The sequence below is a fragment of the Columba livia genome, chromosome 12, assembly GCF_036013475.1.
Source record: "Columba livia isolate bColLiv1 breed racing homer chromosome 12, bColLiv1.pat.W.v2, whole genome shotgun sequence".
NCBI lineage: Eukaryota > Metazoa > Chordata > Aves > Columbiformes > Columbidae > Columba > Columba livia.
Genome location: NC_088613.1, coordinates 241373 through 268649, shown reverse-complemented (window position 1 = coordinate 268649; position 27277 = coordinate 241373). Strand labels below are relative to the sequence as shown.

At 53.7% G+C, this 27277-nt stretch overlaps 2 protein-coding genes and 1 long non-coding RNA gene across 12 annotated transcripts; 2 read left to right on the top strand and 1 right to left on the bottom strand.

Annotated features, from left to right (window-relative positions):
• The first annotated feature begins 1675 nt into the window (after window positions 1-1675).
• On the top strand, window positions 1676-8334 carry VSIG4 (V-set and immunoglobulin domain containing 4). Its single transcript, XM_065077296.1, has 7 exons — window positions 1676-1934; window positions 2877-3233; window positions 3812-4087; window positions 5039-5107; window positions 5400-5513; window positions 5964-5985; window positions 6988-8334. The coding sequence occupies exons 1-7, from the start codon at window positions 1874-1876 to the stop codon at window positions 7208-7210; spliced, it is 1122 nt and encodes a 373-aa protein (XP_064933368.1). The 5' UTR covers window positions 1676-1873; the 3' UTR covers window positions 7211-8334.
• A 574-nt stretch (window positions 8335-8908) lies between these two features.
• LOC102087174 (V-set and immunoglobulin domain-containing protein 4-like) lies at window positions 8909-19008 on the top strand. 5 transcript variants are annotated; one of them, XM_065077292.1, is made up of 8 exons: window positions 8916-11990; window positions 14449-14805; window positions 15427-15702; window positions 15924-16019; window positions 16216-16281; window positions 16975-17082; window positions 17495-17516; window positions 17904-19008. In XM_065077292.1, the coding sequence occupies exons 1-8, from the start codon at window positions 11828-11830 to the stop codon at window positions 18112-18114; spliced, it is 1299 nt and encodes a 432-aa protein (XP_064933364.1). In that variant the 5' UTR covers window positions 8916-11827; the 3' UTR covers window positions 18115-19008. The 5 variants fall into 5 exon arrangements, with proteins under 5 accessions (XP_064933363.1, XP_064933364.1, XP_064933367.1 ...); XM_065077291.1 differs by lacking the exon at window positions 16216-16281 and having other exon boundaries at window positions 8909-11990; window positions 16640-17082; XM_065077294.1 differs by lacking the exon at window positions 16216-16281 and having other exon boundaries at window positions 8920-11990.
• Window positions 19009-20957: 1949 nt separating this feature from the next.
• On the bottom strand, window positions 20958-27277 carry LOC135580682 (uncharacterized). 6 transcript variants are annotated; one of them, XR_010475581.1, is made up of 5 exons: window positions 27072-27268; window positions 26507-26682; window positions 24267-24380; window positions 23916-24052; window positions 20958-23758 (listed from the first exon to the last, which is right to left on the bottom strand). It is a non-coding gene; the product is annotated as an uncharacterized LOC135580682 (long non-coding RNA). The 6 variants fall into 6 exon arrangements; XR_010475579.1 differs by having other exon boundaries at window positions 20958-23287; window positions 23516-24052; window positions 27072-27263; XR_010475582.1 differs by having other exon boundaries at window positions 20958-21813; window positions 22082-24052; window positions 27072-27257.

The window sequence follows — 27277 nt, the reverse complement described above, 5'->3', positions numbered from 1 at the left end:
GCTTTCTCAAGCAGGATATTTCCAGAAGCATTTAGACCTGAAGATGGTCAGGTATCCTCTTTAATTGCAGGTATAACTGCAAATATGGTAGATGGTAAGAAATTAGTTGAACTGATGATTGTCTAGGCTGAGACTGATAAACAACCACAAGGACATAGGTATTTTCTAACCAAATAAAGTCATGAAAATGGTGTGTGGTAGAATCACCAGCCTCAGGGAAACGCAGCAGAGTGTTGTAACCTGAGAATGACTAAATTCAAACTCGTACCAACAACACTCTCCTAATTAGATCAATGTTAATAACAAGTAGTAAATAACAAAATCACACTTCTCTATGTGTATACGCTTCTAAGCACCATTGTTTTGCAGAATGAACTATCAATGACTCTAAAACAAGAACACAGGTAAAAGCAAACAACATAATGCAAGCAAAGACCTCGCCGTACAAGGAACAAGGTCATATCAGAGCTCGCAGGGCTGTACACACAAATCTCCTGGTTTTCACGTTAAATTGCAGACCAACCCAGTGAAGCTGCTGCTAAGGACGGTGCAGGTGGAGCTGCCCTTGAGCCATACACAAGACCGTAAGAAACGTTTCTTCCTCACGTTGCCACCGCTCCGGACTCAGGTACGTGGGCGGCTCTGCTCTCCGGCACCGTCTCGCTCTCCTTAACGGAGGGTTTGCTGGAGAACGCGGTCTGGGATGTCGTTGACTGTGTTTAATTACTCTGGTTACTTGCATTTGAGGACTGATGTTGCATTTGGATGTAAGAGCAGCGAAGGGCTCATACTGATTTAGCTGAATGCAGTGACAGAGGCTTGTCATTAGGGTGTAAGGAAAATGAAGAGCTGCAGAGGACAGAAAAAGATGTAAAACCTCTTGAAGATGTAGCAGATGCTTCTCCTGGATGGGCTTAGTGCTGATTTACTAAATAACACAGATTAACAAATATTACCTTTAATTAATAATAACATGTGTCACAATTAAGAAGTCATCATTTCCTAGTCTCAAAAATGTTCCACTTTGGTTCTTTTTTAATGTTCTCTCTAGGCATATAATAGTCCACCTGCTTCCAAAGTAGTCTGCAAGGCAATGCAGGTGACCCTCATCCATGAGTTTTAATTGAATGCAATTAATCAATTAAACCAAGCAGCTAAATTCTCAGATGAGAAAGAAGGGTCAGCCTGATATGGAGTGGGATGGTTGAGCCAGGTGCCTGCAGCTCTCAGAAATCATTTGCTTTCGGATTTGTACACCTAAATTCTCTGCTTCTTCAATGGAATACAATGACATAAAATAGAATATTCCCGTTGGAAGGAACCTACAGTAGTCGTCTGTCTCATGCTGGTAACATCGAGACGTGGGATGTTTTGTAAATCGGAATTCAGAATGTGGTGAGGTCCATAGAAAGGCTGCTGGGAAAATGACCAGTGAGGACCTTGGTTGTTTAGCTCCTAGAGAGCGCTCAGACCTGCTTGTACGTGACACGCGTGTTAAACCGTTCAGAAAGCAATGCCAGGGGCACAGATGGGAGACATGGGCGTTCGGGCATTTTAAAAAGCGTTTCCTGTTTTTTTTAAGTTTAATTAAAAAACAGCAGAGGAAAAGGGCACAGTCAGCAGGCAACGTGAAATGGAGTGGCGCTTATTCGGCTCTCCTCTTTCACCCTCCCTTAGGCCGCTGCTCCGCTCGCACCTCTGACGGTCAGCGCTGGGACAGCACTGGTTTCTGGAGGAAAGAGGAAGGAAGAACCACCAGCAGCTGCCGTGGGTTCCTGAGAACAACGAGAGCGAGGAAAGGGAGGTGTTCCCCATTCACAGCCAGCCCGGAGAAGGGTCCGTGCTCGGGACGGGGCAGCGGCACCTCGGGAGGATGGGGCCGGGGACGCTGGCGAGAGCGGCCGCGCTGCTGAGCCCCCTGCTCCTGTGCAGCGGTGAGTGCGGGAACGGCCCCGCCGGCTCTGCGCTGTCTGCGCGGGCTGCGGCTGGCTTGGCAGCAGAGATACAGCAAGGGGGCCAATGTCTTTGTGCGCTGCTGGTCGGGGTCCAGGCGTTTCAAACACAGTGGCATGCGGAGGCGACGGGAACGCTGCCCGCGGGCTTTGAGTGCGCAGAGCCCCCGCTTGTCGGGGTGGTTGTTTGGCGGAGCCCCCGCTTGTCGGGGTGGTTGTTTGGCGGAGCCCCCGCTTGTCGGGGTGGGTGGTCGTTTGGCAGAGCACAATGAGCAGCCCACAGCAACAGGTCTGGTTGGTTCTGAGTTTCCAGGAAAGGGGATATTTGGAAACCAAGGGAAAAGGGCATAGTGTCTGTGCGCAGGTTCAGCCCCAAGAGTGACAATAAGCACTGGGACAAAGTCAACAGACCTAATTTTTATAGAAAAATTTAACGAGTTTTATACTTCTTTGATCCCTTGCTCAAGTTGCTTAAACTTAGTCTGACAAAGCACCGTGTTTCAGAAGAACAAACGGGCAGCAGAGGTCGGTGAGAACTGCGGTTTGCCGGTGGCACGCGGCGCTTTCCAGGGAAGCTGGTGGGCGAGGGGGGTGGCGGGGCCAGGAGCTGTGCGGCGCGGCTGGGGACGAGCGGCTGCCCGCGGGTCTGGGCCATTGCTAGTTCTGATCCGAGCTCTGCCGGGTGTTCTCGTGCTTGCAGGTGCGCGCCAGGCAGAGCTGGAAGCCAAACCGTCCCGTGTCCGTGTCCGCCAGTCTCCTCAGCCGTGCTGCCTTTTCCCCAGCCCGCTCCTCGCCGCCTGCACCGGCTGTGGGGCTGCATCTCGGGGCTTCCCTTGCTGGTGCCCTCCCCGCCGCTTCGGCACCAGGAGCTGCCTTCTCTGCAGCTGCTTTTTAAAACATGTCCTTTCTCCATTCTTCCTGCAGCTTCTCTGGACCTGAGAGGCCCAAGTGAGATCGAAGGTGTTTGGAAGGGATCTGTCACCTTGCCGTGTGTCTATGTGCCTGTGCAAGACTTTGTGCAGCAAACACTCACGTGGACCGTGGTACATGACCAGAGCTTGGGCACCGTGTTTCGGAGGGATGGCTCTGGTGACCACATTCTCCTGTCCAAGTACAGGGACAGGGTCAGTGTCCCGAAGGACACCCCAGGGAACGTGTCCCTTCACATCCTGAACCTGGAGATGGGTGACAGGGGAACCTACACTTGCCAGGTCACCTGGACAGCCAGCAACAACAGCCTGGCAGTGAAAGAGATCACCATGAAAGTGGAGGTTGTTAGAGGTAAGCACGAAAGGAAGCTGTGCAGGAGTGGGTGGTTGGCTCAGGAGGGATTTCGGGAGGGAACAGACCAGGCAGGGCCCCGCTGCCGCGAGGCAGGAGCCTTTTGCTGAGCAGTGTCAGGCTCCGGGGAGGAGCAGCGAACAGGTCGGGGGGGGAATTCTGCCTGAGATGCTGCGCCCCGGGGGCTGGGGCAGGATCAGCAGCCTCTCACTTACCAGTCTGTCCCTGTTCCACCTGTGTTTGGCAGCTCAGTGTTCCCACGGGACGCGCACCAGAGGGAAGTCCCTGGGATGCTGCGTTGCTTTGCTTTGGCCAGACTTCATCTGCATAGGCCCAGCCTCCCTTTGCCTGGGCAGCGGCGATTTACAGAGCGAGAGGTGGCATCAGCCCTGCCTTTGTGGAGCAGGGGAAATGGTGGCATAGCTGGTAGGGGCAGGGGTGAACTGAGCTTAGTGTGTGCAGGAGAGCGGTGCCTCTTCCTCCTGGGGAAGCAGACAGCGTGAACTGCTGTGGAGGGGGGACCTTCCCCACCCCAACCAGGCCCAGCGTCACCGTCACCCATCTGCTTTGTGTTCCAGTTGCGGTGACCAAGCCCGTCATTGTGGCCGGCGAGCGGGGGCTGACGGTACCGGCGGGAGCCAGGACCAGCCTGAGCTGCGTGGCCAGCGGGTCCCCCCCCATCAGCTACCGCTGGTTCAGGAGCAGCCCGGGGGGCAAAGCGCGGCTGCTGGGCCACCAGGCAGAGCTGGTGTGGGACAGCGCGCAGCCCTCCGACAGCGGGACGTACCACTGCGAGGCACAGGGCAGGGCTGGGGCTGCGCGGCAGAGCGACGCCGTCCAGCTGACGGTCACAGGTGAGGCCCCGGGGGCACAGCTGGGGCAAAACATCTGGAGTCCCTCCCTGCTGGAACAGAACAGTGTTCCTGCTTCCCTTCCCTGAAAGGAGAAAACACAAGAAGCCTCGGGCTTCTGCACTCCGGAGCGCTCACCTCCAGCTCTGCCTTTCTGTCGTCTGATTTCCTGTGCTCACTTCCCTCCTGCTCTTCAGAAGAATTGCTCTTTATTGATGCAAAAGAGACTTTGTATTTAAAACACATATTTATTCCTCTTCAGCTTTTTTATAATTCTTGCTGGCTGTGTAATGCTGCCTGTTGGGTCGAGCAAGTCTATACGAGGAATCAGGACTTAACTTTGAGTTTGAGGAACACACAGGTGATGATTCAGCAGCTGAAAAAATCAAACTGGATTTCGTTCCTCCTGATCGGCTGCACATGCCAGGAAAAGACACGGCACCTTGTACAGGCTGTTCTGATGTATCCGGGCTCTGCAGGGTCCTGCTTCGCTTGGGCTCCTAGTGCCGCGCGGCCGGCTGTGGCGCCGCTGTCGGTGACCAGGCGGGGCGGGAGGTGTTGACAATTGTTGGTTATTCTTACAGAAGAAAACCAAAAGGAGCTGGTGTTCACAGGTACCTCCGTGATCTCTTGGACTCCACGGGTCTCTACTGATATTACAGGTGTATGTATAGGCATACAAATATATATGCATATATATATATATATACACACACCCACGTGTATCTATACTATATAGAATATCTATCTAGTATGCATATATAGCACTGCATATACTCTCCTTATACTATACTGTGACTATAGTGCTTATTTCTAGAGTTTTCCTATTTTCACTGCCTTGTAAAGGTGATGGAGACATTCCCTTTTGATCCCACAGCTATAATCCCAGATCTCCGGGAGCTCAAACGAGCACTGGAGATACAGCCTGAACCTTTCACTCCTGCCTGTTCCCAGATCTGCCTGCAGCAGCAGTGACTCCTGACAGTGGTGTGGGACATCCAGGAAGGAATTACACAACTCAGAGTAAGTGGAGAGCGAAACAAAGCTAAGAACGAAACCAGGGACCCAACCCGGCCACTGTGTACTCATTCATTACCTCCAGCCTCAAAATCAGTGGTCAGCCTCTGGCTGCAGGTCATGGCACTGGCTGCTCCCAAGGGTCCTCGGCGACTCTTTGAAAGACTCTGGGTGTTTTTACGGGGAAAGGAAAAGCAGCACGGCCGGGCCGGCTGCCGTGGCCCCGGGCCGGTCGGCACCGTGCGCCTGCGCTGCGCCCGGGGCCGCTGCCCTGAGCGGCGCTGCCGTGTCGCTCCAGGTGTCCCGAGCGCGCGCCTGCCCCTGCACCTGGTCATCCTGATCGCCGTGGGTTGCGGTGCTGTGGTTTTCCTCCTCATCTTCCTTATCATCTGCATTCGGAAGCCCAAAGATGGTGAGTAGAATGTTCTGGAAAACTGGAATGTGTTGTGCATGCCCAGCTTGGTTTCACCTTTATAATAATTACTACCAAATACTCCTTTTGCCTCTTTATCTTATTTGTATAAAGAAATCCAGTATAATGTCTTTCTAAATTGTCCATTACTGAACTTCTAATAAATAGGAAAACTGCGGGAACTGGAAACTTCTCGTTTCTAAACTTAACTTTACCTTTGACCTTGGGCTGGTTATTTTGATGCCGTTGTGCTACAGCTGGGTATGGGTTGTTTTCATTTTCTGGGGCCGAATCCTGGAAACAGGAGCCGTCACCCACCTAACATGATCTCCAACGTTGCCAGTTTCATTCTGTCTTCAGCGGTTGTTTTCTAACATCAAGGAGACATAGTAGAAATTACTTTTTTATAATATTAATGCAAATTATTGACACACAATTCTTCTTTTCCAGCTCAAGTCTACGAAGTAAAACAGTGAGTATCACCCTTTTCTCCCATAGTGCTGAGTCTTTGGGGACTGTACCTGAGCAGGGAAAAAAGAAAAGCGGCTGCTTAGCAGTGCACATTAAAAGCCTCTTAAGCGGTGTGGATGAAGAGGTTCAAGATCAGCTCAGTGTCACGTCGTACTGATGATCCATGGGCTTTCCACACCAACACAGCATGCAGAAAGAAAGATCTTTCCCTTTTCAATATGAGAGCCCAGTGGCACCTGTTGAAGATCGTTGCCAAGGATAAATTCCCAGTATTTACTCAAATGCAAAGAACAGGAACTCCCCTTCTAGAGAGAGAAAGCTTCCAATGCACAGATTATACTCTGATTTATCCCTGAAATATCCCTGGCTGGACTCGCCTCTTCTAATCCCGGCTGTGGCGGGAAGTTACCGCTGTTTCCGAACTGGGGTTTCAGCACCCTGATCCCCGTGTAATCCACGCCAGCTGCACCGAAAGCCTAATAATCCAGCCAAAGCCCACAGGAGAACGGCCTCTGTAGGTCGCAGCGCTGCCGGCCCGAGCGCGGGCACAGCTGAACCCCCAGCAAACGGTGCAGCGTCGTTTCTCCTCGGGGGATTTACCTTCCTTTTAAAGATACTGTGTAAGCTGCACTCTGTTCACCTTTTACCGTACCTCCACCGCTTTAATACGTACCTGTATGTTTATACATATTTATTGATCTTGCAAAGAGCAGTTGTCTGGTTGTGCCGCTCCAAGAAATGGTGCTAATCCTAGTGTTGCTTATGAAGCTTTTGCTGCCTCTGGAGCTGCCCCTGGGCTGGAGGCAGCGCTGCTGTGATGTCCAAGGTTCTCCTGCCACCTGCAAGCAAAGCACAAGGTTCTGACAGCACACTGTCATAGCCCAATGGCCCAGGTTTACATGGGTTTAAATCAAATCACAATCTTGCTCGATTTCTTGATGGTTGGGAGATGCTTTGTCTACCGTAGTTGCCACTTTTCTTTCATATTGCATTTTGATTTCAGCCATAACTCGAGAGCAGCAGCTTCTTCAGTGCAGGAATGTACAGGTCATTATGAGGAACCCATCTGCTTCACTGAAAACAACTACGTGATGGAACCTATAGAAAACAAAAGGTCTGAAGAAATAAATGCAAAACAGAATGAAGATGACTGTGTTGGAAAGACCCAGGAATCTGAATATGAAGAAGGGGACAATGTTGGAGACCCAGCAGTGCTGTACAGGTAGCAGTCCTGAAAGGTACATCCAGGCAAAAACCCTCCTGCTACTCACCTTTGCCTCTGAAAAACTGGCTGGACAAGCAGTTTTTGCTCCTCCGCAGTTTGTGGAGCCTGAACAGTCTCTGCAGTGACGATGCAAACAATGTGACAATGCAGGGGCTTCAGCTACAGCCCGCTGTGTGGATGACCTGATCTTGCTTTTCTTGGTTCCCTTTCTCCAGCCCGTAGCAGAAAGCCCTTGGAAAGCTCGAGTGTGAGGATCCTGGGCCAAGAGCCCTGTGCTGAACCTGCTGCTGCACAGCACCAGGGGCACCTGTGCTCCCAGCCGTGGTGTGGGGAGCAGAACCAGCACCCAGGGGTGCCCAGCAGCCCAGCACCTTGGCCCAGGAACCGGTGTTTCTCCTCCGACCGCCTCATGGGCTGCATAGGTGGTAGAAATGTCCTCTCAAAGCCTTAAAGAAACACCAAGAGACACTTAACGTGCTGATAAATCCAAGGACCTTACCCCACCAGGAGCAGCAGGAAGACAAGAGATGTCCATGTGCCCATCGCGCTGTACCCAACACGTTCTGTCAGCACCCCAGTGAAATACAGACACAACTTGTACAGTTCCGGAGCTGGACGGCTGGGCAATTCTGACACTGCAGCAAGGCATATTCTTTGAGTTTTCCTTCTCTGTGGTCTCTTTAACACGTGTTTAATGTTTGACAGAAATGAGATACTTTTCCATGTTTGTGGATAGAATAGTTTGCACACACCTGAATTATTTTTGCATGGCCAGCTCATCTTTAAAACGCCAGCCGGCACTCACAATTACAGCTCCTCACTAGATACTCGGGGAGGAGTTTCCTCACAGCTCAGAGGGCCCAAGACGTAAGTAGAGAGCGGAAGAGCTTAGTTATTCATAGTTTCTACTACCTTGAGTAAATCTGTAACACGGACACTGCAGAGTTACAGCAGAATCTTTTTATAAAAAGGGTGGGGGAATACCGCGTCCCATTAGAGCCATGTGGACAGGTGTAAAACGGAACGGGTGCTATGCGGTGGGGGATATTGGTGACACAGGATTAGCGGACCCTGGATTTGCTGCTCACACTTGAGAAAATCATTAAACTTAAGCCTGCAAAGTTAGTAGATGTTGTTGTACTTCTCTTTTGCCTGTGAAGGGGGGGGGTGAATGTGTGTGCCCAGGGGCTCCGAGCCGCGGGGCCGCTGCGGCTCTGCTGGGCGCTCCGGCCGCGCTGCCCCGTGGCCGCAGCCGCCGCTCGGGGGCCGGGGGGTGCGGTGGCTGCTGGTCCAGTCTGACGTGCCGAGCTAATGAGACAAGATCTTTAGACGTGGAGAAAGACGAGTTGTACTGTGAGGAGTGTGAAAAGCCAGTGGAGCCTGGCAGCCTTCCTTCCCGAGCAGGGGGGTGGACGGGGCAGGGAAAACGTTGCACTAGTATTGCGAAGCACACGATTATTACTGAAAGTGTTTTCTAGATAACAGCGGAAAAGTCATGACTGGAGACTGTGTTAATGTGATGACAAATTGACAGTGTTGAAATGTTCTGGGAAACTGTCATGTTTTCTTCATCTTCCAGTTCTTGATGAGGTTGCAGTTTTTGGAGCCCTGCAGTAACATCCTTGTTCTTTAAAATGAGCTTTTTGAAAGAGTGTGTTCGGTAGGGAGCGGGTGGGAAGGGAATGTTGCTGTTTCTGGAAAGCAGCCCACTGCTCTGAGCTCCATCCCAGAAACAAACTCATTGCCATGGGACTATGGGGCAGTTCTGTACCGGCTGGACAGCCATGACCAGGAGCTGGTGATGGTAAATAACACCATTTTCAGGCCAGCAGCAAAAGGCAGGTTTGCGACATAGGGAAGAAATCCATGAACTAGAGTGTCTGTGTGTTTTGTCCGTTTGCACGGTCGGACAGCTGGACAATGCAAAGGGGGCTGGATCCTGATTGGGTCTGGGCATCTCTGGGATAGAAGCATGTGCAGCACGTCGTGGAAGGCACAAGCAGCACCGTGCCTGGAAGACAAGCCGAGGTTAAGGCAGGTATTGCTAGACCAGCACTTGTGTTTACCAAAGCCAGAGCTCAACAGCCTTCATGGAGCCGCCGCAGGAGGAACTGGGAAGCTCCCAGGCAGAGCGCTGCGACAGCAGAGGCTGCCCAAGGCGTCAGCACGGCTGAGCGGGACAGCTGCAGGTAAATGGAAATCTGCATTGCTCGAACAGCTGAATGAGTGAGCCGACCCGTGGCACCAAGGAGGACGTGAATACTCAGATGGTATTGTATATCCGAGGCCCTTTCTCAGTGCCAGGAAGGATTTATAAGGATCTGGCCAAACAGGTAACCCGGAGCTGATGAGCTGATGTCGTTCACCTGGGAATTCCTGGGAAGGGAAATGAATTTTCAGAAAGATCACGTGTACATCACTTTTCTGTCCCACGGGCCTTGAAGGACACGTTCATTCATGCTCAGTCGCTGTTTCTTTAGGTGGATCAAAGGTGATGTTTTCGTGACTGTCTGTACAATTGTCTGGTGTATAGGAGAGAATCGTGGTGTACATGACTGTAGTGGCTCATACAATTAGCTTTTCTGGGACACCCAAAAAACACTTAGATCTGAAAGCTGGCTATGGATGGACCAAATAAGAATGCCTCAGGTCTTGCAGTAAAAACACCTTTTTGTTCCTGAGTGCAGGTGGTTCAAAAATAACACCTTGAGAACTTTCTTCTTCGGTTGCCTTTACTGTGCCCCTCTAATTAGGCTGAGATGTAGTAGCAGAAACTGCAGAACAAAGATATGTCCTGGTGGCGTTGCCGGAGCTGTGACGCCGAGGAGACGCCGCCTGACAGTGCGGTGCCCGACCCGCCGGCCCGAGCAGGGACGCGGAAACACGTGCACTTTGCTATAGTAAACCAGGCACGTAGCTGTAACGCCTGAGATGGTAAAAGGCTTTTTCTTCACGTGTTCAGATGTAAAACCATGAGGGGTCCCTCTGGCAAGAAAGAAATGGTCTGATCATGACAGAGGGATGAGAAAACCAGCAGCTGCATCTCTGTCCCAGGGAGAGAAAGATGCCACATACATCAAGTTTGAGGAACTACAGTTCTTTGTTCTTGTTTTAGCTAAATATTCAACTTTTATCCTGTATAATTACAGCTTCAGGAAGTCTTGCGTGTCCAGTTCAGGAAATAGTTACATCAGCAGTTTTAGATTGGGTTTTCAGCTTGTTCCAGGGCATGTTCCCCAAAATCCAGCTGTTTTTAAAAGCCTTTTGCATAGGAGGTAGTTTGTGGGAGCAAGGTTCTATTGCCAGTCGTGGGCCAGGGTGGGCAATAAGTTGGGTTTAAATGATCTCTGGAAATGGATTTGTATTCTTCCTTCAGTGACACTGACTGGATTTTAAGGAGTGCTTTGTTGTTTGTTTGCTTGTTCTAGGCAGGACTCAAACACAGCACCGGCTTCCTGGTGGCAGGGTGGGCAGATGGGGTACAGGCAGTGTGAACTGGTCCATACTTCAGCAAAGAAGTCAAGAAGAAAAGGCAGCAGAAGTCAGGTTTCCAGCGCACCAGCAAGGATGTGCTCTGCAAGAACGAGTGGTGCTGCTGTCCCCGTCCTCCTGGGCAGGGTGACACCAGGAGGTGGCTCCTGGCCTGAAACCTCGTGTGAAGCTGTAGCACCAGGTGTTGCCACACCACACTCGTGCTCCCACAGGCAGGCTGTGCTGCAGCAGTAAGCAGAGCTCAGCTGGGACCACGCTCAGCAGGCCAGCCACGTGCGGACACGCAGCTGAACTGCAGCACAGGCAGCTTTGGGCAGCTGGTAGACAACAGAGCTTTTGCAGGGAAATTCCTATCTAGTAAAGAGCAGGATATTGGGTTTTTTAAATACCTCTTCTCTGTGCATTTTCTGTTAAATCAGAAAAAAGTAGTAAAAGTGACAGCCTGAGGTTTCTGGTCTAAAAAGCTGGGACTTTGGCAAAGCAAGTGGGGCTGGCTGTCATCCCAGCCCAGGTCACAGCCTGACCTGCTCAGCGGTGACGGGGTTACCCGCGGGGCCCCCGGGCAGCAGAAGTCGGTACGTGTGCTTGTGGGTGCCGTCAGCAGGAGGGGACGCTGCGGAAAGGGACGGAGCGCCAGCGGCCGCTCTGTGCCTCGTGCTCCCGCGCGGTGTAACGCGGGCCAGCGCGCTCGCGCCTGGGCCCGTCCACCGCGAGATGCCCGGGTTTTGAACCCCATGGTACTTACAACACAGGGAGATGCTGAGCACTGAGCCAATACCACCGCCCATGTCAGAGGGAACTGAACTCACATTTCACAGGCATCTTCAGGTTTGCTTTCCCTTGCTACCGAGTGCTTGACTGTGTAGTTGTCATAAAGCTCTTCCACTGGGAAATAAATGCAAATGTAGAAAGAAAGAAAGAAAAAAACCAAGACCCACAGAATTATGAAGAATTTTAAAAAGAGCACTATTCAGAAAAGTCAAGAGAATGGTAAGATGGGAACAGGGAGATGGAACTGGAGCGATGTGAATGGAACGGGAGAGATCCTTCTAGTCTGTCCATCCTTTACCCTTCACCTAAGTCAGCAGCGAAACGGACTCGTGATATTTCAAAAAGAGGATCCTAGATGACAAAGGACAAAATAAAGGGAAGTGTTCTTCACTTGCCTTCTGGTCCCAGGAGCGTGGGTCTCTCACAAAGTGCAAGGCAAGGACAGACCTGCGGTTCTGGGAGCATGGGAGCAGCTGTGTGCACAGTGGTGCTTGTGACGGCTTTCATCAGCTGCAGCGGTGAGTAAACGCTTCCACGTGCAAGAACAGAATTCAGACTGCCAAGAGGGTAGGGAAAGTCTTTTTAATTAGTGCCTTAATTTTTAAAAATTATCAAGTGTTGCAAGTCTTTAGTTTCTTTCACAAATAACAGAGCCTGAGAATTCACAGGAGTCTCCTTGGGTATCAGATAGAACAAGGTGCTTTTAGGAGTTGAGCAAATGGGGCAGAATCAGGCAAAAGGGCAGCTCCGTGGCCCCAAAGCAAGAACAAACCAGGATTGCTCAGGACCCTTGGAGAGGCCCTGCTCTGGTGTGCCGGCTTCCAGAGCAGGCTTCGTGGAGCCGGAATAGGCGTCGCTCTAGAATTCAATAACGCATCACCGTTGTTCTGCCAGCGCAGTGCGGGCAGCGCCGCAACTGAGAGTCAAGGCGCGGGCACGCACGATTTCCCTGCTCTCCCCTGATCTCCTGACCCCAAGCACATGGGGAGAGGCGATACCGGAACCTTTGCTTTGATCACAGGGCTGCGAGGCAAACGCGCCGCTCCCGGGACACACACGCTGGCAGGAAGGTTTTGGGAAGCAGGAGAAAGTCGCTCTAACAAGTTGTACGCAGAATGCTCCTGGCATTTAGAAAAACAGGTTGAAGTATGTTCCCCATTTCATCACTAAAAAGCCACCTTGGGGGTTTCTGGGGTCTGTCTCTCAAGCGACTTAGTGAGAGTTGATGCAGCTGAATGTAATCAGCGCCCTTCTGGGGAGGAGGAGGATGGGGGAGCGGGATAAGTGAGGCAAGTCCAGCAAAACGCAGGTAATTCTCTACTTAAAGAGGCACTCCCCAGAGGAGCTGTGGTGTCAGTGGGCAGAGAACTGGAGAGACTGGGAGAATGAGACAGGCACAAGAAAACCCAGCCCCTGTACCCCTGTGCCCACCTGAGTGCTTGGCGGCTGCTTGTCTGGGTGAAGCAGGTATGACCCAAAACATCTGGGTCAGATCTGAAATTCTCTAAGGTAGAAAGACTGGGTTTGGTTCCAGGTCCAGTAATTCAGCGCAGACCCCTAAAGGCCCCTGCCTGCCTGGTGCTTCCGTACCACCAAGACAGCTGGGAGGGAAGATGCTCAACCATTTTTCAAAATGGGCCAGAATATGAGGGTTCAGGGTTTTTTTCCATTTTCATGCATTTTACGTAATACAAATCCCTCTGATCAGTCTTCTAATCTCTAATATAACCCTTCGGGCTTTTGCCCGGTCCAGCTCGTGTTTCCCTCCAGTGGGAGCATTCACTGTGTTTGGAAGGCTGCGTCCCAGTTTAAGAAGTGTCACTGGGAGGAAATCCTTCTTTTCAAAATGCCATCTCGGGGATTTTTATTGTGCTGAGTTTCTCCCATTCCTTTTGATCAGCTCTGCTTTGGAGCCACCCCTGCTAACGCTGAAATCGGTCGCAGGCACAGCGCAGCCGCTCCGCGGGGAGCCGGGGGGTGCTGGCACAAAACAATACGGGAGAGGCGTTTAAATAAAATGAGTCCAGGTGAATACACTGGATAGCAAACATACCTGAACTTGAGTGCACCAAATGCCTTGAAGGTATTTCTGAGCAGTTTCCTAAATAGCTTCCACCATTCCTAGTTTTTCTTGGTGGGAGTTTGTGAAAACAGGAAGAAGTGGAAAACCTTTTAAGACAGGAAGACCAGGGAGTTGCATTTGACTGGGATGGGAGATTTGAAGCTGTGCCTGCCCTCTCAAAGTCACTGGGTAAAGCCAAAACAAAGCTCCCTGTCAGAAAGAACCGTCCACTTTGCTCAGCGCCACGGTCCCTGTGCTGTCCCCATGGCCACAGCTCCACCGGCCCCGACCAGCACCTCCCGTCAGCTCCAGGCCCTCTCTCGCACAGGGAGACGGCTCTGCGAGCACAGTGCTGCTGGGTCCGTGAGCGCCACGGAGGTCACACAAAAAATGGTGATGGTAACGAATGTAAACATGTGGCCTAACAAGCATGTTTAATTGCAGTGAAGCAGTAAGCTTGCTTTGTTTGTCCTTCCTCCCATGCGGAAGGTCAACGTTGCAAGTGGTGTGTAAGTGGCATCCCGTGTCAGTGGGGAGAGCAGCTGCTGTTCGACCTATCGTGTCCCCGTGTGAGCAGCAGCCGAGCAGCAGCAGTCGGGTGCCAAGGCTGGGTCAGAGTCAGGGATAGGAGATGCTCCTGAAGGTCTTGTGCAGACTGTGGCTGTGACCAGTCTGTCACCAGGAGCAGGGTTTGTGCCTCCCTGTGCCGAGAAGGAATTGAGAACTGGCAAGTGTCCAAAGACAAATAATAACAACAGCCATGAGGTCAAAGCAACCAGTTCCCTCTGCTCAGCAAGGTCAGGACAGGCTCTGGTTTGTCTGGCTGCGGTCTACAGCACATCTGAGACACACTGGCTCCCGCCGCCTGGACAGCCTGGTTCTTATTTCCTCCCTTTAACTGCCATTCCCTGCAGCCCTCCTGGATCTGTCTGGTGTCCACCAGATCAATGGCACATGGATGGGATCTACCACTATACCGTGTACCTACATGCCCTCGGAAGGTTTCACACAGCAAACGCTGAGCTGGAGCGTGGAGCGAGACTACAGCACCTCCACCATCCTTCGGAGGGACGATTCTGGTGACCACATCTTGTTGTCCCGGTTCCGAGACCGGGTCAGCGTCCCAAAGCACAGCCCAGGAAATGTCTCACTCCTAATAGAGAACCTTGAAATCCCCGACAGTGGACACTACACCTGCCAAGTCATCTGGAGGTCTAAAAATAACAGCTTGATAACAAAGGAGGTGACCACTACGGTTAAAGTTGTCAAAGGTAACTCCAGCAGCAAAGCCCTGCTCTTGTACAGCCAGTCTAGCCCACAGAGCGTGGAGGAGAAGCAGCAGTACCTGGGAACAGCCTTTCACACCGTACTGTCTGCCCACCCCAGGCTGGGTGCTGAGGCATCTCCTCCCGTGCAGTGTCAGCCCATCTCCATTCATGGGGGGGTAGGGTGGACTGGGAGGGGTAGTAGTAGACACCTCAGTCTGGATCTGCCAATGGGCCACTTGGATCCATAGTGCTTGACATAACATCCAGATCTGGGTTTGGTTCTGTGCATCTCTAGTTTCTATAGCAAGTGGGTGTTGTACTGGCCACATCTACCATGTCCCCTTCTCAAGCATCCTCAGCATGTGATAGAAAGAACCGTCCTTCTGCAAAGGGGACCCTCAGCAGAGCAGCACTTGTGTGATATGGCAGGAGCAATGGTGGCATAGCTGGTGTAAACTTGGCTTTAGGCACCGGTGAACTGAGCTTAACATGGGCAGGGGTGGCAGGAGAGCAGTGCCTCTTCCTCCTGGGGAAGCAGACAGAGCGTGAACTGCTGTGGAGGGGGGACCTTCCCCACCCCAACCAGGCCCAGCGTCACCGTCACCCATCTGCTTTGTGTTCCAGTTGCGGTGACCAAGCCCGTCATTGTGGCCGGCGAGCGGGGGCTGACGGTACCGGCGGGAGCCAGGACCAGCCTGAGCTGCGTGGCCAGCGGGTCCCCCCCCATCAGCTACCGCTGGTTCAGGAGCAGCCCGGGGGGCAAAGCGCGGCTGCTGGGCCACCAGGCAGAGCTGGTGTGGGACAGCGCGCAGCCCTCCGACAGCGGGACGTACCACTGCGAGGCACAGGGCAGGGCTGGGGCTGCGCGGCAGAGCGACGCTGTCCAGCTGACGGTCACAGGTGAGTCCTGGCACTGGGGGTGGCATCCTCCCTTCTTCACAGTGTGCTTGATCAGAGCAGAGGGGCAGGAAAATGTCCCCTGTGTCCCTCTGGGACCAGGGCTGTGCAGGATGGGAGCCTGTCTCCTGCCCTGGCACATCTTGCTCTTATTTGGCTGGCACTGGAGACAGAGAGAGGAGGAAATGACCTGACGACCAGTCTGTCCCCATTTTCTCCCACAGGGCCCCCAGTCCCACAGCAGCCCAGCCCTGGGCCTGGCGGGCACAGCAGAGCCCCACTCACCCCCCAGGGTGATGTTGTCCAGTCAGTCCCCACAGGTAAGTGACCTGGGCTGCAAAACGCTGGTGCTCTGTGAGTGATGGAGAAGGTGAATGAGGCAAATCCACCTGACATTCCTTCTGGGCTGCAGATCCTCTTTGCAGATAGAAAGGGTTTGTCCTGTTCCCTGAGCACAAGGGGGCTGTGGGTACAGGGTTATGGTACATCAGAACGGTCATCCTGATGCTTTGGCAGATCTGCCAGCAGCAACGCTGGTCTCTGGGAGAGATGCCATTTCCAAGCGGCCTCCCATTGTCACAGGTGAGTGGAGTTTTGGGCTGGAAAACACAAGATTTCATAGAATAATAGAATGGTTCAATTGGAAGGGACCCTTAACAGTCATTTAGTCCAACTTCACTACAATGAGCAGGGGACATCCTCAACTACATCAGGTTGCTCAGAGCCCTGTTCAGCCTGGCCTGGGATGTCGCCAGGGATGGTTCTTCCACCACCTCTTGGGCCAACCTGGGCCAGGCTCTCACCACCCTCAGGGGCAACAATTTCTTCCTCATGTCGGGTTTGAATCTCCCTCCTTTAGTTTAAGCCATCACCCCTTGTCCTGTCACAACGGGCACTGCTAAAAAGTCTGTCCCCATCTTTCTTATTGGCCCTTTTTAAGTACGGAAAGGCAGCAATCAGGTTTCCCAGAGCCGGGCGAGTGCAGGCTGGCCAGTGCTGGCTGTAGACTCCACACCAAACGAATCCCTGGCCTGCCCAACACGAGCTTTTCCCCGGGCAGAGCGTGCCGCAGGGCGCTCGTTGCCTGCTGCTCACCGCGTTTCTGCCTCAAAGGGACCGAAGCCGCGGCGCCGCCTCAGCCCCGCCCGCGCGGTTCGGCTGCCGCCGCGGGCTGCCCCGCCTCCCAGCGGTAAAAGCGTCTCCAGGCGCTGCCGGGCTCGGGGGCTCCGCGCGCTCCCCGCGCCGCTATCCCAGCGCTGTCCCCTCCGCCCGCAGGTGCCGCTCGGGCCGTGCCGCCCGTGTCCGCGCTGGCGGCCGTGCTGGGTGGAGCCGCTATCGTGGCGCTGGCGGCCGCGCTGCGGCGCCGCCGGCGGGACAAGGCGGGTGAGCGGCGGGACGGGGCGGGTGAGCGGCGGAACGGGGCGCGGGAGCCGGTGGGGCGGGGGCGGGAGCGGGAGCGGCGAGAAGCCCGGCGGGACGGGCGGTAGGTGGCAGCCCTGGTCCGAGGGAACGGGGAGGGCGGGACGGCGCTCGCCACGGCTTCATCCCCGTCCCCCTCACTCCCATCGCTTTCCCATCTCCGTCACCCCATCACCCCCCTCGCCCCCATTATCCCCCCACCATCCCCACTCCCGGCTCCTGCTCCTGGCCCAGCCCCGGTCGGTCCCTGGCAGGGAGGCAGGGTGGGAGGGTTATTCCTTAAGGTGGGAGTACCTGCATGCAGGTGTTTTTTTCTATGACACATTAATCAGAAAGTATGTCGATGCACACCTTTGATTCTTTTTTGTTTTCCCAGAACCTCTCTATGAAGTTGCTTTGTGAGTACAATTTTTCCGCCCTACCCTAATCTCAACCTTTAATTGCTTCATGCTGCTTTCCTATTCAGAGACATACCTTAGCCATCTGTAGCCTCACACATTGCCATTTTCCCCAGTCATTACCTTTATAAAGGCTAGACTATCTACTGGTAACTCTTTTGAGTATAATATGATAACATCATGAGAGTTTATGGTACCAATGTTAACTGTTTGTTGCTTCTCTTTGTGTATTTCCTCTGATGTGTCTTTCAGAGCCTCATAGGCTCTCACTAGATTAATACACATTTTGCTGTTCCACAGATTACATGGTAGATCTTGGTTTTGACTAAGATGTAAATCCAATTACTTCTGATTTAATCGTCCTCAGTAATGTCTCTCTCGCTTCAGCCATAGCACTGCAGACGTCACGGGACTGGAGGCTGATGTGGAAGCCTCTGTTAAGTGCCTACACAAGGAGACAAATTCTAAGACTGAAACATCCAATGACACTTTCAACATGAAAGACGGCATCCATGGCAGCGTGTGCACCAGGAAGGATCCCGAGTATGAGAACCTCGTGAGTGCAATGGAATCAGAATACGAAGTAGAAAGAATTTAGTAGAGCTCCAGCTTTTCCACAAGCAGCCGTGCAGGGCTGCAGATACTGAATGGGAAACGCTGCCAAAGGAAACTCTTCTTCCTGTCTGCCTTCTGCTCTGATAAAGACACCGGTCTCACTGCTTTGCTTTAACCTGGGAACCGCGTCACCTCTTTGGCCCTTGACAAAAGAGGCCGTGTCCAGTGGTGCAGCTGCCGGGGGGAATGATTGCTGAGCGGCCTGAAGGACAAGGTGAGGAACAGAGGATCTGAAAGGGTGGAAACACCAGCGTCCCTACCCCGCAGATCACAGTGTAGCTGGGTGCGATGCTGCTGGCTGCAGCACCAGTGAGGGGAGCGCTCAAGCGCGTGTTGCTCTGCTGGGACATGCAGGGACTGTGGTCCCGCTTTTACAGCTCAGCAAACACTGGTTTTACCTCCCGCTTGTCCTTTTTTGTTAGAGCATGGTAAGAGTCAATGGGGGGGCGGGGTTGATGTCCTGGGAATGTCATTTTTGCTACCAGACGAGCTCCTTGCTTAGGGGAAGAGGGAACGGGCCTGTAGGTGATGAGCCCCCGATCTGGCACCCGCTGGTTCCCTCCTGCAAAGGCAGAATCCGTGTTGGAGGAAATGCTAGCGTTTTATTGTTGGGGTGTGGGGGGCAGAGGCGTAACAAAATAGAGATAAATTTGAAATATTTGGAATAATGATTGACCAAGCGCTCTCCCTGGATGCAACAGTTTGCAACTGATGCGCTCTGTGGGACACGAATCAATCTGCCGTCTTGCAGCAGACGTATGAATGCTGACCTGTGTTACGGGGTTGCTGTGAGGGCCCATGTTTGTAAAATGCCTTGAAAAGTGCTTGATTAGCACAGTTTTTTTTTCTCAGGGCAAATATAAAAGGCTTCAAAGGACTTTGTTGCATATGAATTCTGACTTCATTGGTATTTCATTATCCAGCGCCATAATTTTTCTGTTGCTTGCAAATGTATGCTTTTTCTCAGTCTCCTGATGAAATTCTGCAGAACAGGCAGGCAATTCCCCACATCGTTGTCTCAAGCAGGAGGGCTGAACTGTACTATCTGTAATAGCCAGCCCACCATCTTCATTAACGCTGGACTTTGTGCAGCTCTGATGAGGAGCCCCCAGACTGTGAGCGCCCTAACGGGGTGCAGGCTTTGCTGGGGGCTGTGCTCTGTCACTGCTGCTTAGACCCGCCCCAGGCCATTCCTGGGTCTCTGACAAAAATAAAGCAGAAGTTCTTTTTTGCAAAAGCAGCAGAGCTGGTGCTTCGCTGTTCCTGACCTCAGCTGACATGTGTTTCCTGCAATAGGCTCACTCAACAGTCTGGTTCCTCATTGTTAATCGCTTGCATCTCACATGTACTGGTGGTGCCGGGGGTCTGCTGGATGCTCCCCCCCAGGCAGCATTCCTTGGTTCTGCAGGCAGACATGGCAGGGAGCGGGTGCTGCTGCCTTTAGCAAAGCAAGTTTTTAAACCAGACAGTGCAGCTGGGGGAGCATGGAGAAGCAGGTGAGCTCTGCGTCACACACACTCTCCTTGACACCGACCAGGACCCACAGGGCTTTTGTGTCTGCTGCCGTGGATCTTCCCTTCCCAGGTCAGGAGGTCCACTGAGCACCGGGAAGAAGAACCTCACTTTTACCTCATGCTCTGAATTACAGAATTCTTCAGGACACGATGTGGTTGTCAGGCAAGATCAGAGAGAAAAGGCTCCTGCCTGTATTCCAAAGGTTTCATAAGGAGAACAGTGGGCGCATGGGCATGTTGTGCTGCAGTGCCTGGCTGCTGCATTCCCAGGGCGTGGGCAGTGACGGGCAGCAGCAGGCAGTGACAGGCAGCAGTGACAGGCAGCAGTGGGCAGTGACAGGCAGCAGTGTGCAGCAGTGGGCAGTGACAGGCAGCAGTGACAGGCAGCAGTGACAGGCAGCAGTGACAGGCAGCAGTGGGCAGTGACAGGCAGCAGTGTGCAGCAGTGGGCAGTGGCAGGCGGCAGTGACAGGCAGCAGTGGGCAGTGACGGGCAGCAGTGTGCAGCAGTGGGCAGTGACAGGCAGCAGTGACAGGCAGCAGTGTGCAGCAGTGGGCAGTGACAGGCAGCAGTGACAGGCAGCAGTGTGCAGCAGTGGGCAGTGACAGGCAGCAGTGGGCAGTGGCAGGCGGCAGTGACAGGCAGCAGTGGGCAGTGGCAGGCGGCAGTGACAGGCAGCAGGGGGCAGTGACAGGCAGCAGTGTGCAGCAGTGGGCAGTGGCAGGCGGCAGTGACAGGCAGCAGTGTGCAGCAGTGGGCAGTGGCAGGTGGCAGTGACAGGCAGCAGTGGGCAGTGGCAGGCGGCAGTGACAGGCGGCAGTGGGCAGTGGCAGGTGGCAGTGACAGGCAGCAGTGGGCAGTGGCAGGTGGCAGTGACAGGCAGCAGTGGGCAGCAGCAGGCAGGATCTGCCTGCCCTCACAGGGCTGCAGCAGCGCCAGGTCCTGCTCCCAGCACCGGTCTCAGCTCAGGCACTGGTGCTGAGCTCTCAGCCCTGGGCAGTGTCCCCGTCCCCGCCAGAGAGGAGCTGTGCCCTGAGCAAGGGCGAGAGCCGGGGGACAGCTGGACGCACACGCGGGTCTCCGGCACTTTGCCGCGCTGGGTCCCTCACTGCCCAGCCAGGCTGGCTGGGGACACACAGCAGGAGCAGCTGCGGGTCAGCACTGCTGGGGCCATGTGGAACAAACGCGATGGGGGAACAGGGGCCTGCGGCCGTGGTGCGAGGTTAGTGCTGCATGAGAAGGGAACTGAAAACTCGTCAGCTTCCCCATCCTCACCTTGGTAGATCCAGGCCCAAAACACAGGACATGGTGCTCTCTTTTAGCCCCCAGGTGCCATCTTTATTAATTCTCAATTAGCCTAGTGTTTTATGCAAGACTTGCTGCCATTATAAGGTTCCAGCTCCCCCACTGACTATGTAACACCCTGATTTTTCCAGCTCTTGCTTCTTCCCAGTGCTGATCTGCTCTGAGGAGCTCTGGCAGCTGCCTCAGAAGCCCTGAAGTGGGGTGAAGCTGCCGAGGAAGGAGGTGACGGGAGGTGAGGTGGGGCAGCAGGTCCTAGCCAAGCAGACACCTCCCGCTGTCACTGCCTCCAGGCTGGGCAGCAGAACAGCTCCGGCCATAGGCAGCACAACAGTGGGAACACGAAAAGCTGCTCTGCTCTGTTTCTCCCTGTGCAGCAAATATGTGACAATTTTTTTAGTTTATATTTTTGGCATGTTTGGTAGTAAAACCTGCTGGAAAGAGAACATTTTTCTTTTGAAAGTCACAGAGAGCTTGCTGTGCTGTATCACCATCAGATGAGAACTTCTCCTTCGCTTGCGCTGGCCACTCACCCGGGGACGTGACTCATCTGCTGAGCGCCAGCTCTGCTCCAGCACAGCAGAGAAACCTCAGCTTCTGCTCCGAAACCGCTCTCCACAACACACCCTGTTTCTGGTGGCCAGCACAGCGCCAGGAGACTTGCAGCTCCTCTGGCTTCAGAGCAGCTGGAGCTCCCGCACAACAGGGGGGAGCTGCTGGCTTTCACCTTTTCCAGGCCTGCCCTGGTCTCCAGAGCCATCCGAACTGGCCATTCCAACCAGGACAAGAGAGCAAGTCTCAGAGAAGCTGGTCCCACCAAAATGCAGTATTTGGTAAGAAAGGAAGGGGTTAACTTCCTTCGCCACCTAGAAGGAACAGGGTGGGAACGGGGTGTGGGTGTTGTTTAAAAGGCAGAGGGGCAAACTGCACTGAAAGTACAAACTGGAAATGCATGAGGAAACCATGATGAAGAACACAAATGAACACTTGGCAGCTGTGGTGCGGAAGAGCTCAGGTCTGCTGAAACCTGGAGGTGTGCGAGGCCAGGAGGGGCTGGGGCTGACCTGCTGCGCTGAGGATCCGCTGGGCAGAAAACAACCCTGAAATAACAGACTTGTTCTCTTTGAAACTGACCTCAGTGATAAAGATCGGGTGATGTCTGTGAGTCATGAGTAGGTGCTTGAGAGAGACCACGGGAGTGTGAGTCATAAGGACCCTGTTTGTCCCCAAGTGCACAATAAACTCTTCTGATAGGACCTGCTCAAAAAGCAGAACACAATCTGCTTAGGCAATGACATACATTCATTGGTCCCAACTTTGTACAAATTCCAACTTCTTCAAAATATTTAGCGAGAAATCGTTGCAACAATCCCCCCCAACCCCCCAAGTTAGTATTCTAGTTTATCAATATTCTAAAACATTGCTAAATTTGTTCTTGGTACTGTCCTTAACCAAGTTTTCAGTGTTCGATGATTTCTTGTCACACAGGGCTGGGCACTCCCCCTGTCACTCCCTCGCCCTGAGATATCTCAAGCTGCAGGGCTGATACGCTACAAGCCGGTAATTAAAAGTACTTACCAACCATCAGACCTTCAGGTGGGAGAATTTGAAGGGAATTACTTTAGCTAAATATCAGAGATGCAAGAAAAGCAATAGGCAACCTTGCCGCGAGTGCTGACTAGGAACAGCCATCCAAAACCAAGGAGTCTTCTCCAAACAACAGGTTTTCAAGGAGAAGCAATAGACTCCATGGCCTAATTTAAAAACAGATTGGGCAAACATGCATGTTTCATGGGCTCACGGGATAGAGGGAAGTTAATCAGCAGCCTGACTAGTTTGTACTCCAAATTGAAGTGTCTAAAGAAAAGATTCTGTATTACGGATAACGCTGCCCTTCCCTGTGATGTTGTGATTAGAGCTGCCAGAATCCTTGTTAACTGAGCAGGATTACTAATTAACAGCAGGCTAGTTAATGCTGTGGAAGAGAAGAGCACTGTGTGTGGCTGCAAAGGAGCCAGGGCTCGGGTCCGTGCCCCAGCACCGCTTCTGCGCAGCTTCGGCGGCAGAACGCGAACGGGGCGGGAGGCAGACCTGGGGCGCGGATCCAGCGGCGCTGGGTGCGGGTGGGACGGGCTGTGCGGGTCGTCGCTGGGGTCTGCAGAGGAGCAGAACTCGCTGCCGAGCGGGACGGAGCCGGAGCCGCCGCGCTGCTCAGCAGTGCCTCGCTTGGGGTATTTGACAAACTGACACTCTCGCACTGAGTGTCGGACTCAGCTTGTCAAATACACGCAGCGCGGCACCGCGCTCGCTGCCGGCCCCGCGTCCGCGCCGAGCGCCGTCCTGGCAGGGCACAGGGAGAACGAGGGCTCAGGCTGCTGGCAACGTCAAAGGCTTTCTCCAGTTAGCAAAAACCGTCGTGACCCCTCCTGTAATCCCCCCTCCCACGCTTTTCTTTGGGTGAGAACCACACAGCAGACGCTGACTGCTGCTGAGGAAAACACCCGCTACGTTAATCCAAAGGCTGAAGTTCTGTGGAGCTGAAAATGATGCTGAGAGCTCCAAACCCACCTTCTGCCTTAGCTATACAGCTGCATTGGTAGCTTGAAATGTTGACAAGATGTCCATGCAAACACTCAGCACAACATCTCTTGACACAGAAAGTCTGGACAAACACCCAGAAAACATATTGCAGGGCAGCAGTTTTGCACCCCTGTGGGGTTTGGTGCAGACGGGTCACAAAGACACCTGCGTCCTTGTCTCAGGTCTGTCAGTGTGGTTGGCCAAATTACTCGTCTTCCTCATTGAACTCCACTGTACCAGGAAAAGTGAAAGATTTTTAACAAGCTCTGAATGGTTTGCATAGTTTTTGCTGATGTTATTAAAACAGGGATGTGCACTCTCTGCCTGAAAACGATGTGAATTAGACACCACACAGTACTGAAAGCACAGCAGGGAAAGAAGAATGAACCTGTCAGCCCCAAAAGGTGTCTCAGCCACATCCAGGTGTGATGGGAGGCTGCATGAAGAAAGATGGAGCGGGGTCTTCAGCAGGTACCAGTGCCCAGACTTCCCTCAGCCTCAGTGCTGATCTCTAACAGTGTGGCCCTAAGACAGAAAAAAGGAGAAAAACGAAAAACAAAAACCAAGATGGCACTGCTTCTGCAATCGCAGCTTAAAATAATCCCCCATTGTGGCTTTCTGAGTGGAAAAACAGCCACTTGAAATGTTGTCAGCGACAGATAAGAGGAGGTACGCAGTGGAGATAATTCTATCAGCAGATGGGAATGGAGCTCTCTACTCCACCCCATAATGATAGTACCTGATATGAATGGATTTGTCTTTGTCAGAGCTTCTGCTTTCAGGCTGAAGGGGCTATTTCCAAGTAAAAGCTCAGTGTTGTAAAGCAGACTGAGCAATCAGCTGTGGGCTCTGCCTGGAAAACAGAAAGAGGTTTTCTTCTTGCGTTCCTCAGTCAGTCAAAGGCACGAAACGCTTCGGTTCTGTCCCTCCGAGCTGCATGATATCTCTCAGGTGTTTCTACAGGGCTGTCGGATTGCTCTGCAACATGTGATGAAAATAAAAGTAAAATTATTGGGTAGACTTTAATATAATAACAGCACTAACAGAAGTGTGGCTGCGTGGTTTGCACATGCTAAGATGCAGGCTGCAGCCGTTTCAAGACATGCACTTACTAGGCAGGGTTTGAACTGGAATCAAGGTCATCTCTGTTCTCCACTTGGTGAAACCCAAATCACAGCCTGGATGGAAAGCAACAATCCCCAGATCCATGGGCAACGGGGTCTGCCGGATCCCTGCCCGTCAGATGTGCTTTCCCCGGAGCCGGAGCCTTCCTGACGAAGAGCAAAGCGCGCTGCGGCTCTGCCCACGGGGGACCGCCGCGGCATGTCCTCCTGCTGCACGGAGCACCCTCCTGTGCTCCCAGCCCTGCAGCTGCTGCTGCTGCCCCCTTGGCCTGACACACGTTGGAACGCTGGGCTCGGTAAGGTCCAGCCCATCTATCAGGCAGGCTCCAGCGAAGCCTGCCGCTGCAGCCCGAGGCTTTTGCTTCATTGCAGGCAAGCTGGACTTGTATAACCAAGCATAGTTCTCTGTAGCACATCTGCTGACTTGAGGGAGACAGTTACCAATACAAAACCAAAGCCAGAGGCCAAATGGTGCAGCCAGTTAATTAATGACTCCTGCTCCTTAACGCTTTCCGCGGGCAGAGGGACGCTCCTCAGCAGCACAAGGATCTCTGGTTCCCCAGCACCAGCAGAGCAGCAGCAGCTCAGGGAGCCAGTTTTTGTGACACCCTTGTCCCTGCCCTCGTTGAAAGCAGGAGCCTCCGGCGCCAGAGCAGCTGGGACGGCCCTCGTTACCCCAGCCCAGCCCTTCAGCTGCCTTTGGGCTGCAGTTCACAGGACGGTGGGCGAGCGGCTCCCTGTCCTAAGGAAAGCTCCTGGAAACCGTGATCCGGCAAGTACGGCAGCTGTCCCAGCTTCGGAGAGGACCCAGAGCCCAAAGTGCTCTGGTGACGACTGTCCCTGGGCAACTGCATGAAGCATAAAACCAGCCACACGTTCCCACTGCCACCATCTGTGCGACCCTGTCACCCCAACAGCCCCGCAGCCCTTCGTACGCTGATGGTTGTTCTTTGTTTTTGTCACAAGACTAAAAGCAATGTCTCCATCCTCAGCCCAGGCTGGACGTCCCCTCTGCCTAGCCCTGCTGGAGGTCACCAACAACAAGTTATCTGGAGGCCACCAGCCACACACCCCCGCAGCCCCACACTCACCTGAGCCCCTGGCCCCCTGTGCGGACTCTGTCCCTGCTCCTGCTCGCACCCCCAGTGCCCAGCAGAGAGAAGAGGGCTGCAGAAAAACCTTTGTCCACCATCCTGAAGCCATCAGGACAGCGAGAAGGAGCTGAAGAGTGCCCTTGCACCCAGCTGGGACACCAGCTCTCCCTGGTAAAACGCTCCTCTGCCCTGCAGCTTCCCCTGCTCTCTGTGTGCTGTCTCACCTATGACTAATTTAGATCAAGATCGCCCTACTGCCAGCAATTCGTGCGGTGTGTGCGTGCGGGACGGGGGAGCAAGCTCACGTGCATCCCAGTACCAAGCAGGGCTACGTATACATTGCTATAGCTGTTAATTGTAATTCATCCTCATCAATGAATCATGGTCCCTGGCTTGGACCAGCAGCGTTTGCATCCCCAGACCTGCCCTCACAAAGCATCCCTGTCCCAACCCCACCGCTTTTCCCCTGAAGAGAGACACCAGAAAGCTCTTCTGGCTCAGGCAGACATGGTCCCAGTGCCGAGGGGATGCAGTTCCAGCCCCGGCTGGCTTCGGTCCCCCGAGGCTGGCGGTGTAACCCGGGCTGGGAGGACAGCTTTCTGCCTTGCCAGGAACGCGGACAGCCCATGGATTTTGGTGTCCCAACCCCTGTGGTCTTCTGAGACCTCCCAGAGGAGAAACAGGAGGTCACCCCACGGGACTGATGCTCCCCTGTCCCCAGCCACCCCTTCCAGCGGGCAGGATGGGGACCTGGCACCTACCGTGCTGAGCCAGCCTGGTCCCGGGCGGGCAGGGCTGGTGGTGCGGGGCCAGCGTGGCAAGAGGCCAGTGGTGCGGGGCCGGCGTGGGGCCGGGGCCTCGCCGGAGGAGCGCGGTGGGGGCAAAGCCCAGGCACACAGCTCGTTTTTGAAGGGGCTGCTCCTCCTTCGAGAGGAAGCTGCGAATGGGGAAGATAAGGCTGAGGTTAGATAACAGGAAATGTCTGGATGCGAGTGACAACACATCCAGGTTGTGAAAGCGCTGTCCCCATCCTGCCGAGCGGCGCAGAGCTCACGAGCGGGCGGGAGGCCGCTGTGGGAGGGCAGCGCCATGTCAGGCTGCGTGAGCACCAGGTCCGGCCACCACACAGAGACCTTGGGATCCTCCTTGCAGGACCATTTTCTCATTCCCAGCACCCAGTCCTGTCCTTCCTTTCCAGCTTTTGCCTCTCTGGTTTTCCGTCCCCAGGCTCCCCGTTGCCGCCCGGCTCCGCAGCCAAACCCCGCAGAGATGCTGTGGCGCTTGCTGCCGGGCCCTGCGTTATCCCAGCAGCTTTCTGGTACCCACCAGCACTCTTGGGCTGCAGACGCGTGTTCTATTATGTTCCTGCAGCTCTGTCTGAACCCCTGCTATGGAAAACGCTCCCCTCTGCCTCCCGGTGCCTGCGCGCCGGCTCCCCGGAGTGCTCAGCGGCTGCTCCCACACACACGAGTGGGGCCAACCTCCCTGCGAAAACAAAACCTGGCCCTTCTGCCCCAGGGATAGTTAGATGA

Coding starts and splice junctions, on each gene's coding strand:
- VSIG4 (XM_065077296.1), top strand. CDS start 1,874: ATGGGGCCGGGGACGCTGGCGAGAGCGGCCGCGCTGCTGAGCCCCCTG. Junction 4,088..5,038: donor CGTCCAGCTGACGGTCACAG/GTGAGGCCCCGG, acceptor GCCTGTTCCCAG/ATCTGCCTGCAGCAGCAGTG. Junction 5,986..6,987: donor CAAGTCTACGAAGTAAAACA/GTGAGTATCACC, acceptor TTTTGATTTCAG/CCATAACTCGAGAGCAGCAG.
- LOC102087174 (XM_065077291.1), top strand. CDS start 11,828: ATGACAAAGGACAAAATAAAGGGAAGTGTTCTTCACTTGCCTTCTGGT. Junction 14,806..15,426: donor TACGGTTAAAGTTGTCAAAG/GTAACTCCAGCA, acceptor TTTGTGTTCCAG/TTGCGGTGACCAAGCCCGTC. Junction 17,517..17,903: donor CCTCTCTATGAAGTTGCTTT/GTGAGTACAATT, acceptor CTCTCGCTTCAG/CCATAGCACTGCAGACGTCA.